Raw genomic sequence first — 21,356 nt, 5'->3', positions numbered from 1 at the left:
TCAGCAGGCAGTCCCTTGGGCTCATTTCCTGCCTGTCACAGGCAGGACCCACAATAGAAAGTGCCCAAGATTTTCCTGCTCCTGCTAAGGCTAGTCTCCCGTGTTCAGGGGGGGCAGGCAGCTGGACTGCAGCTGGGGCAGGCCAAAGCTCTTCATGAACCCCAGAAGGCTGGGGCTCAACCCACCACCATCCACAGGCCATGTGGACCGACAGACACACCACACTCTGAAATTCAATGTGCACAGATAGATGAGAGATAGGGCGATTGTGGGAAACACAAGAAAACAACAAGGAGATCATGGAAAGGAAGAGGATTGTCCAAGTTTGTCAGGACTCATTTAATGGAGCTTAATTTCACCAAAGGCCCTGCAATGCTTTGATGGGTATATTAAAAAAGCCTTTCCAGTTGCTGAAGCCTTTGCGTATTGCAGCAGCTGAGGTCACCACAACCTTAAAGGCTGTTAGAGAGGCCTGAGATTCTGATAAAAACAAAATTAGCATGTAAAGAAAGATTTAAAATACAGCCCTACTCTGCATGGGTCTCCTACACTGCTAGCTCCACAGCCCCGTGTCAGAAGAAAGCCTGCCCTATACACCCTGAAAGCTGTGATTTTTTATTTAATCACTGAAACAGGCAGGGCAAGAACCAAACCAAAATATCAGAGTCACTAAAATGAAGTATTTTGTGTTAGAGGCCTAGATTCAAAACTGGTCTTGATATTAAGAAGGAGTTTGCTGTTATTGAAATGTCTCATTGCAAACAGTGAGGAAAAAAGAAGAGTTTGCAGCCACAGTGCCAGAGCACTGAAACCCAACTGTTGGTGCCGGTCTTCCACGTGCATGCAGTAACCCCAACAGCTCAGAACCTCTTCCCCACAGCACTCGCACCCGGTTGCTGGCTCAATTTGCTGTTCCCACCCTGGGGCAAGTCCTGAGCAGGGGACAGCTGCGAGGGGCCGTGGGGCTGGCTCAGAGCTAGGCAGAGGCCAGTCGGGTTACTCTGCGTGCCCTCTCACCTGCCTGTGCAACCACCCCAGCACCAGCACTTCCACAGGTATCTGCCAGCACTCTCCTACTCTGCGCGCTCAAGCACCATCCCCAAAAGTACTGTCACAGGACACTGGTATCTGTGGAAACCACGTCTCCAAATGCCATTCCATCAACTTCTCCAACACCCTAACATAATTCCTGAAAGGACGGTACAGCTCCTGCCGCTGCTGCTCTGGGATAGGCAATGAACCTGCCTGGGGAGGCGACACTGCCGGGAATTGCTGCGCTGCACGCGAGGATGTCATTTGTCTCGTCAGAACTAATACTGGGCATATGGGGAAGCGCAGTAGCCGTGCTGCCTGCCCAGGAGCTGGGAAGCAGCCTCATTTGCAGAGGTGTCCAAGTTGTCAAAACAGCACCTGTGCTGACTGGTGCTGGCCCTCTGAGGGCTGGGGGAATGTTATCCAGCGGGCATAAGGCGAGCACTGGGTACACAAACCTTTGTGTGTTGCTTTTGCTGATTAAAAAACCTCACAGTATTCTACCGGATTCCTCAAAACTCAAATAAGGCAAGGATGGGCTGCTTTATACTTCTAGAGCATGGTTTTCTAGCAACACTTATCTCTTAAAAACTCAGGCAAAATTTCCATTATTTTAAATTATGTTGTAGAACATGGGAAAATGTCATATTTTGATCAAAGAATAAGATGGGGCAACAAATCCAATTTTTATTCTCACTGCATTGCATATAACCTCTCAATTTCCTTCTGTTATTTGACTTCAGTTGTGAAATTTATTGCAATAAAAATAATAATAATAATAAATATAATAATAATCGGGGATTGGACTGGATGATCTTTTGAGGTCCCTTCCAATCCCTAACGTTCTGTGATTCTGTGAAGTAGGAATAATCTAGTTCTTAAATAAATATAAATACAGAAAGTGGATACACTACTTAAACATTAAAATAGTTCCCTTTATAATTTTATTTTCACTGTAAGGTAACTAAAAAGATAAGAGTTATACAATGAGTTTTCCATGCAAAGAAAATTCAGCATCAAATTTAGGTTGTCAGGATACACCTGCTTTCAGTGAGAACAGGCCTTTACATCATGTATCGTGGTGAAGCACACTCAAATGGCAGGGTTAAACTGAAGAAGCTCAACAGTTTCCACAAAATCAACATACGTTCCTTAAGGATGATCAGTTTGCATGTAAAATTACTCACCCCCCCCAACATGCCTACTTATCTTTAGCAGCTATGGCCACAGAATTCAGTGTAAGTGCTCAGTAATAGTATTATAAGCGGGGTTAACACAGCCCGAGACTTTGCAGACTACGTGACTGTGAAAGCACCGAAGCAGGAGGGTTATACAGGCCCATTTACTAAAGATCAAGAAGAGTGCTGAAACAGACCTGTCATGTCTGCACAGTTAGAAATTTCAAACTCAAGTTAGGCAAATGTCATGGCAGGAGTTAATCATCACCTCTGTGCAAGCACCCTCGCTTTTTCAGCGTATACAGCTGGGACTGCAAGCAGACTGATAAAAGAGGGGATGACTACTATGGTGTAGTACGTGGATGCTCTTTCTCAGCGCAAACGAACAACCTACTGGGGGAAGTGGGTGGCAACAGCACGTTAATAAACACGTGCAGTTAATGAGATGACAGCTGGTTTGGAGCTGTAAAGCATCATCTTCCCTCCCAGCACCCTGCTCATCTCTCCTTTCTGTACTTCAAATGGTTACTCTTGTAAACCTCTAACTCAAGGACTGTGCTTACAGAATGCACTTATTTCTAGCAATGTCTGCCTAATTCACTGTTGAATTCTGTTTGCTACACACTTTCTATTGCAACATATATTTACCTCTCCACAAGCACAAAAATTTCCTCTGGTTCTGCAGAATGTAATGAACACAGAAAAAATTTATGTACGCTGGTCTTCTATGATACATTCTATATTAGCCATTTAGTGGACATGTATCAACAGCCTGTATGTAACGCCCACATGCACTCTTTCAGGCACTAATATTACATAATTTCTTGCATTTATGGTATTGATTAAACCTAGAGTCATCATCACAATGTCTTGGTGAAATCCATAAAATGTCTCTAAGCAGTCACTCCTAAACCTTACAGAAAGATTTCCACAACTCATCAGGGTGACGGGAGCAACAGCCAGGGGAAGGGTGGAGGGGCTAACCCACACAACAAAGAGGTAATGAGGGAGCACATCTTACCTGTGGGGTTCTGGAGGAGCTTGGGCTGCTGGCAGCTGAAGACACCATGCTCACGTTGGGGTTCATACTTCTCTCTCTCTCGTCCTGATAGATACGATCCCGCTCTGAGTCAGGCAAATTGAGGAAATTCTGCATTGCCCTTAAGTTTACCAGGAGGGATTGGGAAGCTGTCCTAGGGTCTTCTTCTTTACGCAGGATCTCTGACAACAAGCCCTGGTTCAAAAAAATTTTTAAAAAAATAAACAAAACAAAACAAACCCCAGTCACATTATGTTGGTTTTTTAAGAGTTTTTTGTTTGGTTGGTTTTTTTAAATTTGTTTAGTGTAACCAGCTAGGTTGAATACTGCGAACCTACAACAGAATCTCATGGGCTCTCCTAGAGGGGATATTTTGTAGGAAAGTGTTTGTCTTCTGGGGGCTGGGGTTTATTTTGGGACTGTCCTATTCTGGCACTGTAATAAGCTTCTGAGTACAGAGATTCCGGATGGGAAGGTAGGTACATTGGGTAGAAGAAATTGCAGTTACCACCAGGTGCTTGCTGCAAATATTTTAGGAGCTGTTAGATCTCTCTCTCAGCGTCTTTTGACTTGAAGCTGGGAACACTTGGCAATCCTGTGCATCTTTGACAAATCTGCCAAGGTTGGTAAATTTAGTTTTGACATTTAAACAGTGCAGGAGGTTTATAAAGAAAAACGTTTGGCTGGTTTTTGATGTTACAGTCCATTCATTTTGGTTTGGACAGTCATTTCTGAGAAGAGAAAAATGGAGCAATAATAAAGCCTCAGAATCTAGCTTTAGGGATTTAACCCATTCTTTCATGCCTCATTTTAAAATACCACAGGCTTCACATTGCAACCATGAATGAACACCATATTCATCTAGTTTTTACAAAAGCTGTTATTCCAGGAGGTAACTAGCACAGCAGTTCCAAAAAAAAGAAAGGGAAGGGAAAAAAATAGTTGGAGAGATGAAAATGTCATTAAAAGAGGCTTAAATCTAATGATGGGATTAGATTTATGCATAACTGTACACACTCAACAGTTCCACAGATTATCTAGAAGTTAAAGGCACAACACCTAAACCTGGATCAGGGCCTACAGAAACTACTGGGGCACAGTGTGTGCCACCAGCTTCCCCCAGGCACCCCCTGGCATCCGACACATCACAAATGGGTATTTCACTCCAAAAAGCAGTAATAGCAATTTCCCGAACTATAGATGTTTAGATGTACCAGTGAGCAAAGAAACAGAGAAGGATCCTTTCTGCCCATCGAGACTACTTATAAGAAATGGCAGTTGGAGGCTCGTTATTTTAAAAGGCTATTCTGCCAATGTGTTTCCCTGAGCAGTCCAAAACCCTTCCCGCTTCCCGCCTGCCCCGACCCAGCAGCTCTCTGCACTGCTGCTCCCAGGATCACTGGTCATGGACGTCATGAAAACACAGTCGGAGCTCAGAGGGCTCACCTCAACCCACTGCCGTGAGAGGCGCAACCTTCAGCGACCACAGGCAAAGGGGCACCGCCGTGCCCCAGATACAATTTAGCTGTCACTGTTAACATGAGCATTTTGCAGTTACTTTACAGCCACAATGGAGGCAAGCTGCCTCATGAGTACAGTCAAGGCTTACTCCTTTCTTATAAGAAAAATGGCACTAGAAAACAACCACGTAGTCTAAACGCTGTAATATTTAGCCTTAGTTTATTTTCATCTGTATCAGAAGTGTATCAGTGTCCTCTAAAAAGCCTTGCTAAAATACACTGCCACTACAGTTGGCCAATTAACCAAATGCCAACATTTTTAGTATATATTGATTTTATTTACCAGACTTCCTGACAAAACCAACAGACCAGCAAACCATGTATCTGTATCTGCATTTATCTACTATCTGCTACTAAACACCTACATTAGAACACATACATGAAAGCTATACCTTAGCAGTGTTTACGCCACAAGTGCTCAAAACAGCCTCCACACACAACCTGAAGGTAGGCTGCACACAGCTCCATCTTTTCAGCCTCTCATCTACATAATCAAGCTAAGAGATTCCCAATTACATTTTCCTGCAATTATCAGAATAGTTACCAGAAGGACTGGACCTGGGAATGGAGCCATGGTGGGAATCACCAGTCAGAAATGGGATCAGAGAGAGAAGCCAGCTGGCGAAAAAGGTCTACACTGGGAAAAACGTGGAAGACGGCGCAGTGCTGGGCTGGCCTCGGGTATTCTCTGTGACCTCAACACAACTGCATGCTCACACTTGGCTTCTTCCTCAGGGTTTAGCACCTCTTAGAGAAGCCAGGGACATTTTGAAAAGCTTTCCAAAGTTTGCCAGGCTCACAGACTGAGGGAAATTAACCAAAAATGGACATTATAGAAAATTGAAGCCACGACTTCATCGATACAACCTAAGATCGATACGGCAAGTCCCTATTATTATTTTCCCTTAAAGTCAGTGGGATATTCTCCAAATTCAGTAAATAAATTAAATATCAGTTAGATTCTCCAAATTTTTAATTTCCTGGGTCTTTGAAAGGATACATAACTTCTTTTATTTTTAAATAAAATATAAACTTCAAAAAATAATGTGTTTAGGTTGAAAGAAAGGTACCTGAAAGCAACTGGGGCAGACCTTAAGACAGCTTTTTCTTCCCCTCCCTCCATCTTAGCCTGGCTAAATTTATGGTCCAATTTAAAAAATGGAGAGCAGAAACATATGTGAAAGCATGCCAGCAATTACTTTTCAGTGCAGTCATTGACTCCCTATGTAAATCAGAGGCTCACAGGTACAAGTGGTTTGGTCATGGCACTAAGAGGTATCTCACTGCCTGAAATACCAACTCTTGTGCTTGGAGGCTCTCATTTATCACCAGAAACAGCTTATCATGGGGTAGATTCAGTGGTTTTGAACCCTAGCCTGTGCGTCTTGCTTTTCCGAAGGTCTCATCTCTGCTACAGGGATGTATTTTGCATCACTGCCCCATCACCAGGCTGTACAGCCATCTGGAGCCTCACCTCCTAATGTAAGCACCTGCCCCAGGGAGAGGGACCAGCTCCTTCCCCCAGCGCCGTGACGGGGCAGACCCTCGCAGGAGCCCTGCTCCCCTATGCGCCGCTGCCGGCCCACAGATACAAAACCTGGTTGCAAAGAGGGTTTTTCTGCAGCTTCTGCAAGTGCTTTGGCAGCTTAGGAACCGTGTAAACAGAAGGACAGATAATAAGAAAACTGACTCAGAGGGAAAAATCTTGTGTCCTCCTGCACTTGAAAATAAACAAGGCTGGTAAACAACAGTGGCTAGATAGCTGAGTGATAGGGGAGGACAATAAAGTATCTCGAGAGCAGTAACGCTTACAAAAATATAATTCTGAGCTACTGAAGTATATGCAAACTAACCAGTGAGCAACATTATAAAAAATAAATGATATTAAATAATCTGTTCAGCTTTTTTGTCACCTGCAACAAATTAGGCTTTCAATATGCAAAACATCTTCCTTCCAGAAAAACAAATGATCATGATTTCATTTAATTGTAATTTAATGAGGCATAATGTATTTTTTAAAGTGATATACACCAGGTGTGTGGTGAGGAAACTGGCCCAGCCAGACAAGCCCTACTGTTACTATTTTTGAGAAAACCCTAAAGCCAGCCAGGGACTGTTTTCATTTCTGCAAATTATGGTTCTGCTGGAGGGGGTGAGGGAGGGAAACCCACAGCATTCGTACATTTGTTATAAAATTCCATCGGCTAAATTAGCTCATTCCGACTTACTTACATCTCACATATTAAAAAATAAAAAATAAAAAAAATTGGCAGTTTGCAGAGTAACCAACTCTGCACACCTAAAGGAAGATCTTCAGGGACTAGGAAATCTCAGACTGATTTTAAACAGCCAAACAGATTTTCTATACAAAACACACCTTTCAGGATACATTTTAAGACAGGCAGCTTGATAATATCTTTGCTTCTCCACTCCTGTGCATCATTTTTAAACCAGTTGCTGAAGAGTTTCGTGTTCTCACAGGCCATGCTCACAAACGAGGTGTGCGCTCACCCTGAGACAAGGACTCCGTGCAAGCACAGTTTGGTTTACCCTTGGAACTTGCACCATTTTTAAAATTGCACACTGGATCCATAATTGACTTTTAAAAAATAACTAGCGGTGGAGAAAGGAGCACATGTCCAATCAAAATAAAAAGTCACTGGATCTATTTAAGGTAGGAGTAATTTTGACAGACTTTTTTCAAACTAGCTGAAGTGCAGTCCTTCAAGCCAGCAAAGTCACTGTCGCGGGGGTTTGCTTTGCACTCATTCTATGAAACCCCATTTGTGAACTCATTTCTTTTACTTTTATTAACTACAGGATTTCCAGTAGTTACTGGAAACAAAACCTCATAGGCAGGGAATCTTTTTAAGCATCTTCTGCAAGACAATGCAGTACGATGTAGAGTGAATGTTATCCTAACTGACTCCTACATCCAACTGAGCAGCCTTCAAGCCCAACACAAAGGCTTGATCGAAGCCCACAGAAGGCAACCGAAGCCCACAGAAGGCGAGCGAAGCCTTCTTGCCTTTTTTCCAAGGGCTTTGGCTCAGGCTTGGAAAAGGTGTAAATGAGACCTCAATGGGACAGCAGACTGCACTATCCATGACCAAACACAGGACAGTTTTGCAACCAGAGCTTTTCAAAAGCGATCGGGATGGGGGTGAGGAGGTCATGCTGGAGTGTAGCCCAGACATTGATGTCCTGGGGACAGAGGAGGATGACGGCCATCAGGCAGCAGGAGACTCGGGAGCACTGGCCAGGACCTCACACATCAAGTCCAATGATGTGGATGGGAGCTGTGCTCCTCCTTGTACAACCTAAGCAATGCGTCTGCAAGAGTAGACACCAAGGTTAAAAAGGTTCAAAACATTTTGGACAATAGAAATGTAAGCCAAGGCAAAAACTTAAATAAACTCAAACTAATGTGCTAAACCTCAGTTTTTATGTTCTTTAGAAGGAGGTTTTATATATACATGAAGGACTGAAAAAGCGTAAACACTTTTTTCATACTTTCGGTTTATTTGTGCCTCTCCATGCTTAAGCTATTGCCAAAAGCAACAGGGAAAATGCTGAAATACTACAAAAATATTGTTTCTGTCGTACTTAAAGCTCTAAGTACTTTAAGTCCAATATTTGTAACTAACAGTCTCAAAAGAAAAGCTATTCTGCTTCCCATCAGGTATAGATGCAACTCTGATCAGGATCAGAAAATGTAGGGATTTATTAAAATTCAACACCTGAATCTTAAAGACCTGTCCCTCTCAGCATCCCAGTAAACCTGTAAAACATGTAAACCTGTCCCTCTCAGCATCCCAGTTCAGCACACAAGGTCTATTTCCAGTATGGAAGGCAGCACTTAGGAAATCCCTGGTTAGCTCCTCACTCCTACTGAACTCACTGGAATCTTACCTTCTTACCAACAACAAACTTGATTTTGCCAGGCTGAAATGACTGTCTGTATTTAAAATCAGCTGCTACTTGCAACCAAAAGCTAGAGGAGGCAGGTCAGCCCAGGGAGCTCTGCAGCTTCTCACGACACTTGAAGGAAATAAAGCACCTCCACCTTCTGTGTTTTTTTCACATCAAGGCAGGCTTTTACCATGACAACTCCTTGCCTCTGCGTTTACTCTGGGTCCCACCTTCAATATTGTCTTCTGGGCTGAATAAGATACAGTCAATGATTCTAAAAATACTTCTCTTTGCCTCTAAGTACATAGCACTCAACAAGAACCCCTATATGAAGTACCTGCAGGCCTCCTGGGACACAAGCTCATTTCCAAATGCTCACTGCTTTGTTCCCATTCCCTTGCATCTCTTCCTACTTCCAGCTGGGATACGAAGCAGAAGTGCTCAAAGTCTTTTCCAAATGCTTACCCTGTCAATATGGCCAGTCCAGGTTTGCTGAGCAAAACTGCTTTAGGTAATCAATGGAATTTTTTGAGTGGTTAGCCAAACCAAGCACCTTCATATACATCTTGTCACAGTTTCCATGGGGCAAAACATGACTGCGCTCTGTTCGCCGATCAACACTTCTGTCTCAGCGGGCAAAATGTGCAGTGCTACATTTGTGCCAGTTCACATGAACTTCAGAACTCAAAGGACTTTGACTGGTTTTCCACTGGTATGAATGGGAGACCAGTGGTCCCCCAGTACCCTTCAGTGTAGCTGAACGCATCACATCAGTCCCTCACATAAAAGAAATATCCTGATCTCTAGATTCACTGCCTACAGCCAGAGTATGAGCCTCATTCTTAAACTCATTTAACTAACGCTAAGATACATACATCTCAGGAGAGAGCTGCTTAGGCACAAAGCATTTAGAGGCTGATTTAAATAAAACTTATACAGGGTGCAACAATGACAATTTGATTTTTATTATTAAAAATGAAGTGCTTAAATCCTCAAAGAAAATGCCTTTATTGCATTAGTTTAATAAAGCCTCTTTTTTATTATGGTATCTCTTTTTATGAGAGAAGACAGGGTGTGCAGGCGGCGCTGAATGTGGATGCACAGTGACAAGGAGGCAGAGAAGGACCAACCACCTGCAGCCACAAAGTGCCACCATTTATATGACGTGTGTGTCAAAGCTTCATACTGAAATATGCCAGAAAATGAGCAAGACGCACATCTCGTGCACACTCTGTATACTCGTGCCTGTGCTTCCAAGGCTCTGGACTCCTGTGCATCAGCTGAGCAGGCAGCAGCTGCCTCCTACAAACGCACATTTTGAAAGCCTGCCTTACGTGCTACTTAAGATCTTTTCATTCCGTCTATTGAATACAATTAAGTTAATTGAAACTGAAATTTTGGGCAGTGCAAAACCCACTGTTGGAACAAATATCCAATGTACCAAAAATCTGCAATTTATTAAATTAAGCACTTCCCTTACAGACTGCCTTCTTTCCTGTGAGTACAACAGAACGCTGCTTGTGCCACATTACACACAAGAATAAAACAAGCAGGCAGCATGAAAGGGTTTCATGCAATAAGAGAGAGTTTTCTGTGGGGAAAAAAAAAACCACCAACAAAAAATCCCCCCCAAAACCAAAGCCAGACCCCTCACTAATTGAAAGTCTATGCACAATGAGGCAGACACCATAGCAATGAATGCAGCATGAATGTCTCGCTAGATACCAGGCACAGAATTAAAGCTGCTTGTCTTCCTCTCACTTAAGTTAAAGGGAAAATAATTTGCAAAAGGAATTCTGTCCAGGATTTGGGTCACAAGCAAGCAGAGGTGGAAGATTAAAGTTATTTCAACAAACCACATTTCTAATCTTAAAGCCTCTTAGAGGACCGAGTTCTGATCACACTTCAGTTTGGGGAAATTTTGCCAAAGAAAGCGGAATTACACACAAATGAGGAGTCGCCACCCACCGCCCTCCTTGCCTGCCTCCACAGCCCTTCTTTGGAGCTTCCCTACCAAGCATGCTCCTGCCCTCAGAGCCCCCAGCCCCTCTATGACTGCCAACACCTTTGCATACCCAGTAGTGTTATTTCTCCCTTCCTTTTTTGCAGGAGCCTGGACTTACCCACAGTCACATCAGAAGCTGGGGCACCATCCAGCATTGATCTTGTGTTTCCCTATGCCTCAACCCACTCGTGCAACAGAATCCCTCAAACAAGGTGAATCGGTTTATTTTATTTCACCATAAATTTCACTACATCCGAGGCTGGTGGTTTCCTCCTCCCCGTGCCGTTACTTCCTTTAACCCAAGGAGGAGGGGTGAGGCACCAGCTAACCCAGCAGGAGTCAAGCTGGGTAAGCACTGCCTTCCCATCTACAGGCTTGAAAGTCTATGCTCTCACCTGGAGCTGCTCAGGGCCAGAGGAAGGGAGCAGTTCTATTTGGGAAGAGAGTTACAAGCAGCCTGAACATGCCTGGCGTTTTTACCCAGCTCGCTTTGTATCTTGCACCACAACTGTTTCATTCAGAAAGCCTCAGGTTCACCGATATTTCCAGTTTCTGAGGCTGTTCAGTAAAACAAGCACTGGCCACTCGCCCAAACATTTTACTAGTTTTGGCTACTATGTCAAAACATTGGCAAAAAAAAGATGCTTTAAAAAAAAAGAAAGATACAAACAGAAACACTCATTTCGTCTATAGACTTTGCAGTCCACTGGGCACTCCTGAGGAGGAGAGAAGCAGCTCATGGATGCAGTGATTTAGACTGGACACTCACAAACAGCCTGACCACCCGTCCTGGCTGCAACTCCGTGAGACTGCAGCAAAGAGGGACACTCAGCAAGCAGGCAGAGGAGGGAAAGTACCACCACTTTCCTCATGCAAATCAGGATTCAAAGGACCTATTTTCCAGCAAGAAGTTTGAAGAGCAAAGATCACTTCAGTACCTCCAGATCTGCTAAAAAAGCTTCCAGAGAAGGACAAGGAAAATCAAAGAGAGCATTTTCATGCACTTGCTTTAAAATAGTCCTCTTACTTCTACAACCATCACCTGCCCCATGCTCAGTACACTACAACCTGCTATGAGCAAGCTTTGGTCATTACAACCTTTTAGTTGCAATTTGAATGCTGTATGAGGAGAAACTATAGTGTAAGAGGGAGACAGCACAAGGACTCTGCCCTGAGGATCCATGCTTGTATTTTCCTCCAGGAAGAAGTCCAAAGCCTTGGTAGCAGCTTTGGCCAGCCTCCCATTTCACAGTAGCTTTGCTGGCCAACCTGAAGGGTGCTCATGCTTTTGGAGGCTGCTGCTCACTTCCCTTGCATCTCTGTTCTGGCTGGCCCACACATGAAAGTCTCCCTGATTTAAAGACGACCCACGCTTCCAACAGGCAGGCATTCTGGGAGAACTCCAGCTTGCCCTGACAGCCCCTTTCATTTCACTGTACTGTTTGATATCAACAAGGGACAGCTTCTCCCCCTACACATTAAACCCTTCTCATCCTCTGCATCTTTCAGACACTTCCTTCACTTGGGCCTTTTCAAAGCTTTGACTGCTTTCAAAAATCCACACAAAGCAATTCCAAGTGCAAGGTGCTTCTGCTCTGCCTCTGATGGTTTTCGTTCGTCCTGTGGATTTGTGGTATTAATCACTTTTTCTTGTGTTTTTTTTTTTAAAAGGTTGAGTGTTTTTCTATTATCAAGAAGTCCCAAAGTATTAGAGAAAGCAAAGCTTCCACTAATGACTGTTTCAATAGCAACTTCAGCTTATAGCTTGGCTGCATGTAAACATGTTTCATGAAGATGCCCTCCATTCTAAAATAAAGATATCAAGTATGATCATGTAATGCTCAAGTGTTTGATGGGCCTCATACAGCTCTCTGCCTTCCACTCAAACACACTCACAATCTTGCACGCAGTTTTTAAGACCCAGACAAGGATGCCTAGCTTTCCATTAGCGAGCAGTTAGATCATAGCAACAGCCTGAACAAAAGGAACAATTTCCGTAAACAACACATTCAAATCAAGGAGCCTGCACATTTCCAACTTATGGGTCACATGCCAGCAGAGCTGCAAAAAGGAGCCAAGGCCAAGGATCTTGGCCATGAAGAACTTGGGCACAAACTATGCAATTACACGAGCAAGGAACTGAATCTCCTGCCCTGGTAACACCGCTAACTGCCTTAGTCACAGCAAGCTTTCTCCACTCCTTTGAACCACTCCTCCCTGTACGCACCAGTGGGCTCCCTGGTTGCCTTGGAGGGAGCGAAATGGTGGCCAGCTACGCATAGGCCCAGGAATATAAACACCCCTTGTGTGTTGTCCTCTTTGCATGCATTGTACCCATCTCAAAAGGGCTTCTGGAATGGGGCGGAACAGCCTCAGCTCCACTCCTTGGGCTGCACAACCTTCTGGAGAAGTTTGAAAAGCAACTCAGTGCAGTCCATGAGACGACCATAACTGGAGCTAAAAACTGTAGTGCTGCTGGCATCCACATGAGAAACAAAGGCTACATAAAGCCTAAGAGGTTGTCTTTCCAACATACACCATTCTTAAAACTGCTAAGCAGGTTGCAGGCAACACCGGCTTACATAAACATGGTACCATGCACAATTAATTTAAGTGTTGTGTAGGAATCTCCTACTTACTGGAAGCAGTGTCACTAAAACCACCTTCAGTAAGTGTATTGTCTCTGTGGGTCTAAGAACTCTCTCTGTCCTGTTTACTGAATAAATAAGCATTTAGATTCCAGAGCAAGGTGAATTAAATTGTGACACTAACTCTCTAAAGATAAAATAAAAAGAAGGCACAGATGTTAGACCAAGGCATTTCCTAAAAGTCAGCCGTACACTCTTTGAGGGTTTTTCATACCCAGCTTCAAAGAAATCTTAAAATGTTTACTTTGGAATTTTCTGTTTGAAAGAAACCCTCTTCATGGCTAACATAACCTGGGCCAGCTCCTGGCCAAACACCCCGTGCAGCTCTCTCACGCACATAGCAGGTATGAAGTTGCCTGGTGTTGGGTTTCTTCTTAGAGTGGGACCTCAGTGGGAGCCCTGTGCCCCAGGAAATGCACAGGACGTGTCACACAGCCTGAAGTACTTTGTTTTCATGTGTGCAGACTACATGGTCACAGGTATAGGCAAATATTGTTGTCTTAAGCTATATATTTCAACTTTAAGAGGAAGATTTGGATGTTTCACAAACCATACAATGGCATGTGTCCTTCTTCTGACCCTCCTCACATTCCCCTTCCCACAGACACATGCATAAATACACGTGTCAGCCACTTGTTCCAATGGATTTAGCCTAGTTTGGATCAAAGCTTCCTCTACTTCATTTAACAGATTTGCTCAGATGGAAGGTCTCAGGGGAGAAATAACGTTAGTAAGAGGGGGTTTTTCAGCATTGAGTATGTAGGTCATTGGACTTTAAAATAAATTAAGAGAATAGTTTATCTATTAAATAAGCATCACAGTACATATTTCATGAAGCTATACTTAATTATAGGCTAATGCACACCACAAAGCTACCACAAAGAAAGATTAAGCAGTAGCCCATAATGCAGTGATTAATACAATTATTAGCTGGCTGGCACACAGCATCTATTATTTGGTACCATCATGAGAAACAACAGACCTCCAGTTTCTAAGGTTGGCACTGCCTATGAAATGCAACAAACCCAAACATTTCCAGAGAGAAACACATGCCTCTGCACCTCCCAAGGAGAGGATCCTCAGAGGCTGCAGGGGGAATGCAAAAGGGTGAGAGCAGACCTGAACTTCCACTTCAAGTGACTTTTACAGAGTTTGCTTCTCCACCATGGGTATGTGGGAACATCCACATCTTCCACTTTGCAGAGCAAGGCCGACTGCCTTCTTAATACCTCAAACAGTCTCTGATGTGAGGGGAGATTGATTTTAGTTGGAATTAAAAGCTGAGGACAGGGAAGCATAAGTATGTACCTACAATCTTTTGCAACAGTGATGGCTCCTAGGGACATGATGCACTATATGCAAGATCCACTGGTCTTCAGTATTAAGGCCCTGCAGACTAATGAAACACAGCTGTGAGACGCACAGACCTTTTATGGATGGCTAAGACTTGCCGGTTCTAGAATCAGTGTCATGGATTGTACAGTACATCATATTACTTATGATGGAGGGCTAAGGAGTAGGTAATTTCCTTCCTTTTATATAAAATTACATGTCTGATATCTTGTAATGAAGTGATGAAAAGCGGGAAGATTTATTTTTTTAAAGAAAAGCTAGAGAAGTTAGGGCATCCCAAGATATCTGTCAGCAGGAGGACTGACAAAGCCAGTGATATTAGTGCCCTGAATTACTGACCCTGTTTTATGTACTGAACTCAAATGTAAACTGGTCAGAGGCCAGAGCATCATATCCCATCCCATTCTCAGGTACAGCTCTGCCTGCTTGGCACCTTCTCAAATGACATTACCTTGGCATGTCCAGTCAGTGCTGCTCAGGTCTGTGCTCCTGATGAGTGAACCCAGTCTGAATGGTGACACACCTGGTGTCCTAAGTCATACAGGGCATTTGAAAATGCTGTCAGGTGTGACTGGCCCACAGTCACACTTCGAGGAGCCACTGAACTTGGGGAGAAACCACATTTCACTCAAAGACCTGTTTAGTGTCCTAAACCCACTAGAGCTATGGCATAACACTGCAAGAGGTGTAAAAAGAAAGAAAAAAAACCCAAGCAAACAAAAAAACACACCCTCACCCCAAATCCCCAAATCCTACTGCAGCTGATTTAGTCCAGAATTCAGATTACCTGTCAAGAGTGTGGTGCAGTCTCTACTGTGGCTGCTGATAAACACCACAGGCAAGTGCAATGCTGTGCCACTGCTCGGAAAAAGGCCAGCAGAGTCTCTCTCACATGCTTGCCTTTTCCCTGCTGTCCCAGAAAGTCAATCTGCAATGTCTGGTCACTGATAAGCAAGGCTTGGTGCTTTCTAGACACACAGAATGAAAACCTTGACTCCTTTTAAATACTATAGCAGAACTGTCAATTTAACACACAAGTCGCATGACAGTTTTCTCACTGGGGGATGAGCTTTTGGTGTAACATCAGACTTGGGCATTACCAACCCAGCTCTCCCGGTCTGCCTAAAGCAGAGCTTCACATTCAGTGACAGTGGCAAAACCCTCACAAGCAACGTTACTGTTGACCTCTCGCTCAAGTTCAGAATATGTCATTCTGTCAATACCATCTACCTTGATTATACCAGGCTTTATATACAACGGGTTATGATCCCAGAGGGATAAAAAGCTTTTCCAAATTAAAAGCAGCATTTTAAAGAGGAAATACTCATACATTCCTATGTAGTTTTCATTTGATATCCTCAAGGCTAACCTCAGAACTCAAAGTCACGCTGATTGGAAGTGAATGTTTTTTTCTGACTGCAGCCATCTTATGAATTTAATGGAAGAAGGGAAGTAATAAAAAAGTGCTCCATACTTTAATTAGTTCCCTCATAACATGGCATTTCCAAAATGACAGTGCCAAAGAAAATCATTAATCCAGGAGAACAGACAAAGGCGCTGTATGGGGCAAGGGACAGACCTCCAGGAGACGCACACACATGGCCCTTGTCTTCTCTTGCTGGTAAAGCTTACCTCAAAGACTAACTCTGATTGCACAAAAGAAATTTGTACCAATATTAAATATTAAGCCACTTTCCATTTCTTTAGCCTTGTTACAAAGTATCACAACTGAGAGATCATACCTTAAATGCCTCGAATGGTATCTGGCAGCAGGATAAATGTAAATGGCCTGTCTTTCTGAACATGCACTGACCCTGGGTACTCCAGGTGCTAGGCTTAAGCTAACACTGTTACGGGATCATTTCAACATCTGCATTTCACTACACAAGTGACAAAACCTGTGTCAGATGTATGAAGGCAAATGCAATCTGCTGCAAATCCAGACATCTTTTCCAGCAGTCAATCCTTAGGCCTACGCACACTTGTCTTACACATTTCTTGTGGCACAAGCCTCTGGCACTAGTTGTGGTATCAGCTATATCACAGAAAGGAACTGAGGAAGCAACAGAAGCCCCAAGACACCTCTGATTCTCAGAGTCCCTGTTACTTCTTCCTGGCCATCAAGCAGGAGTAGATGTGGAAGTTTATAACCGCAGATAGGAACTCAGGGAAGACCAAACCAATTCAGGGGTGACCAAACAGCTGTTCCAGGAAGAAACAGTCTTGTTCAATCACAACAAGGAGACTGGGGGAAAAACAGAGAGGGGTTTGACCTCTTTCTATGGCACACCTCCTGCCTTGATCGGCAGCAACCATACAGCCCCACAAGAGTTACAACTTCTCCCCATCAGCACTTCTTGGTTACAGAATAGAAATTGATACCTGTGTGCGGTTGAATGCTACTCTTGCAAAGACAGCTTGAGAAACACTGGCTCTCTTCAGCTCATCTCTGACTTGCTGGTAAATATCTGGAGAGACTTCCACTGATGAATTTGATGGCTCTGGTTTGACAGCTCTAGGGATGGGCGGATGATTCAAAAATTGCTGGTTGATAGCCTGTGGGTGCTGGTGAGCCAATAGCCGGCTGACGGCAATCTGTTGGTTTATCAGATGGGCCATTGCTATCTGCTGCCTCACCAGTTGTGGACTGAGCTGAGGAGACAGGAGCCCAGGGTTTATCATTGTCTGCATCGTTGGCACTTGGTTTCGGATCGGAGTACTGTGGTGAATTTGGCCATGAGGAGACTGTTCGTTAGTTTTTCCCAAGGTTGCCAGCTGGTTGATATTTGGTAAATGCATGGGACGTTGACCAAGAACGCAATAGTCTGAAAGGTTTTCTCTTTCCCCTCTTTCCACTGTCAAAAGAGAAAAATTAATTTGCTGTCATTTCAGTTTGCACTTACAAGAGGACTGTTAGGGTAAGGGTTACTGCAGGTGACTGTACACAACAGCATCTGCTTTAGTCTGCAAATCCACACTTGCATAAAAGCTTCACAGAAAGCACGTAAGCAAAAGCAGCACAAAGTAAAAGCAGTAACAGTAATTAACATTCTTTTGGACTGCTCAGGAAGCCTCCTTATCAAATTGGTAGCAGGTGTCCTCTGCTGCCTCATTTCCTAAAGAAACTATCTTGGACATTTCCACTCACACTGTCACTAACTTTTGAATCTGTCACAGCAAATTGAGTAAGTTTCAAAAGGAGTCAATGTCTCAGAATCACTGGTGTCTAGGTGAAGGAAAGAAACCCAAATTAGCATCCACTCACACAAACTCAATGGAAACCAGACCATTTGCAATGCAACTCATGGAACAGCTCCTCATTACAAATCAGCTACTATTATCTTTTCTAATATAAACTCTACCTTGCATCATTTGTGGATAAAGTTCTTTGGTAGCGTCAATTCACCCAGGTGCATTACAGCAGAATCATCCTGCTTGTGGGAAAGCACGCTACAAAACCATGCAATTCACACATGAGAAAACTTTAAAGCAACGGTTCCTATATACAAAGCCTCAGTGCTAGGAGGCTGTCCAGAAACCTTAAAACATCTCTGCATGAATGCTCTTTTAAAAGAAAGTGACTTCACTGTCTTAAAAAAAAAGCTTTGTTTAGCACAACAGAGACCAGAAGTGACACCACACTACAAAAACTGACACACTACACACGAAAGGCATATACTGTAATTTATATACCAATACATATTGTCCCTTTTAAATATCTTGTCAGCAGTATTGCAGTATCTTTTCATGTAATTGTAAAACTAAATGCACATAATACAAAACTAAATTTACTCTAAAAGTAGTATTTGAAATGGGAAAAAAAGTTTTAAAAGCATATAACTATTACTTAATTACTTAGATAACTTTAAGTAATAATTTTAAGAAGTAATGCAGATTCCATGTCCCTCACTATATGCAATTGGATAAAGCATTTATATATTGCTCTGATATAAGTGTGCAGGGATACATATCATACAACTAGAAAACTACTACCTCATTCTTGCATTGGTCTCAGCAAGTTACAAGATAGGATTTATTTCATAAATGCCATAATACTATTATAACTTGTGTAATGATTAACAACTGTACAAGGCTTTGAACTCTTTTAAAAAACTTAATCTATATAAAGCTTTGAAGCTTTACACAGTTAATACTCAGGATGACAGTTTACTGATGACTTTCTCTGTTTCCCTCTAAATAGAAAGACAGCTCTTTTCACTTTCCAGAGTTAATCTCAGATGGAGAGGGCTGAATTCTCACGACGGAGGGAGTCATGCCCTGAACACACACAAACACACAGAGTTTCTATCTTTAGAGCTGTCATTCTGGAACATCACAAGTACTGAATTTTACAACTAGGTGAATTAGTACGCAGGATTTTCTTGTAAGAAATTTTAACTCACTCTTCCCATTCTTTTAAAGAAAAAATGCAAAAAAATCCTTAACTTTCAATAAAATAATTGCTTTTAAAAAACCCTTTAAAACAAAAATTAGGCATTTCTAAGAAAATTAATTGTTTCCACAAAAGTCAACTTTTCAACCCAACTGGTTTTCTAAATAAGTGCTTATTTGTGCAATATAATTCAACTGTGAAATGCAATGTTATATATACAATACACATGCACAGTTGTCAGCAATTGACCATTCTGCTGTGTTACTCACAGCCTGCCAGAGATATATAGCACACTATTTCAGCTTACTGAAAATACCAAAAACCCCTATTCAAATGCTGCTTCTCATGATGTCAGTAGGTCTCCCCAAAAATTAGGTACAGGAGGCTCTATACCATTTTAGAAACAGTCATGAAATCAGTGTGAAGTATTAAATACCAGCTGTGTTAATACCAGGGATGAACCTGGCATCAATAGAGATGTCATGTGTGGACAGGGGAGAGGGGAAGAGGGTCTACTTTATCACAGCCTCAGACCATGTTCTGTGCCGTGGACAACCCATGCTAACTATGGCCTCCTCAGCCTCTCTGGTAAGCCTGCACCTGAGTAATGCCATTAAATACACACAGTTGCCAGCAAAACCGAATGTTATTATTCCAAGAATGCAGTAGCAGTAGGAATTAATCTGATGTAAATACCATAAAGATGTTTCCCTATGTACCTGAAATATTTGGAGCATCCTTCTAAAAGAAATTACACTAAGAACTACTTTTGGTCTTCATTTACACTCCTGGAAATGTAGAGTACTTCCACCAAGAGTTTTAGAAGAACTGAAATAAGTTCTGAGCTATTTTGTAGTTTAAGACATATGCAGAGAATAAGTCACTGAAACCAACAAATTACTACTTGTTAGAACACAAAAACAGTAACAAAGTGTTTTTGAAAACTTGGTGAGAAATAAATATAAATAACATTCACTTTCTGGGCTGAACCACATTCGCCAAGTTTCCACCCACTCTTGACTTTAGTGCCAAGTTATAAACCCCTATAAAAATAAAGTTTAAGATGAAAAGGTTCCCAGGCTGTTAATCTCTGCAGTGCTATTTGGAATTACAATTACACAGAGATATCACCTGACTTGCTTCTATAGGTGCATTTTTCCCTTATTATCAGGTTCCTTTTCCGAACACATTAGGCTATACAGCCATGCATGTACTCCCAATAAACAAACCAGATTCTAGTCACTTCAACCACTTCAATAATAAAAGGTTACCATTAACAGTTACGCTGGATGGAAAAAATGTGCATTACTCAACTCCTCAAGACTCTTTCCTTCTCTAACACATTGCCCATATCATTTTCCCTGTTATTCTTTGGTAACTATGGACTGGTAGGGGTCTGTGGGGCTGGACAGTAGCAAGACTGAGACAGCCCCGAGATGGAGACTGGCACTGCCCTAGGAGACAGGCCAGCTTGCTGGCAATGCTCTAAAAATAAAGTCACACAGGAGCCACAAAGTTGCTGTGACATCAATGTTCTGCCTCAGATCTTCTTGACACAGGGTTTTTCCATTTGCATCCTCCATTTTCTATGTTACTACCCCATTGCAATCTTTCCCTTATCCTTCCCTTATCTGCTATTGCTCCGCTCAAACTGGGAATACATTTACAGCTCTTGTAGTTCTGCATGAACTGGCTGGTACTTGAATATATTGGAATAGAAAGCAGTGAAGACAGAGCAGCAGGACCTTAAACTAGGAAGAAAGAGGCTCCATGGACATGTGCTGTCTACATTCAAGTACTGCTGACAAACTTCCTCTGCTTGTGATGCCTGTGCTAGTTAAACAAAAGCTGGTCCAGGAGGCGGTTACCCCCCTCCATCTGTGGTGTGACCACGGCAAAAGTCATGGCAGCATTTCCCTTTTCCTCCTGCCTGTATCACTGCCTGGTACATGATTCTGCAGCTCTTTGATGAGGTCTTTTAAACCAAGTACAACACTACTGCTCTGTTTCAGAGCTGCCTTCCCTTCTGAAGCCACACACTAGGTAGGCAGATAAAAGGTATCTGGACAACAGGTACTGTGCGAAGCTCAGCAAGGAGCTCCCAGAGCACTCCAAGATAGCATCTGACCTTCATTTCCCTATACGCCCCTACAACATATCACTACCTCTACAAGACAGACAGAAACCAACATAATCCCCAGAACAGGAGCAGGAAATTGTCATATTTCAGTGTTCCTTCCTCTTCTTACAATGATTACCACATGCATCAATGTATT

The 21,356-nt window shown here is 42.8% G+C and overlaps 1 protein-coding gene across 1 annotated transcript in view; it reads right to left on the bottom strand.

The window, feature by feature from the left end:
- The window catches only part of SATB2 (SATB homeobox 2), a gene marked incomplete at its 5' end in the record, with an annotated part of 73,401 nt that overhangs the window by 35,911 nt on the left and 16,134 nt on the right, over positions 1 to 21,356 (bottom strand). The window contains 2 exons of the mRNA XM_010181402.1: positions 3,232 to 3,444; positions 17,070 to 17,542. Coding sequence (XP_010179704.1) covers positions 3,232 to 3,444; positions 17,070 to 17,542 — 686 coding nt within the window. The remainder of the gene's footprint in view (positions 1 to 3,231; positions 3,445 to 17,069; positions 17,543 to 21,356) is intronic.

This window comes from Mesitornis unicolor, unplaced genomic scaffold, assembly GCF_000695765.1.
Source record: "Mesitornis unicolor isolate BGI_N332 unplaced genomic scaffold, ASM69576v1 scaffold14753, whole genome shotgun sequence".
NCBI lineage: Eukaryota > Metazoa > Chordata > Aves > Mesitornithiformes > Mesitornithidae > Mesitornis > Mesitornis unicolor.
Note: the sequence above shows the minus strand (reverse complement) of the source record. Positions and strands in the feature narration are given on the sequence as shown.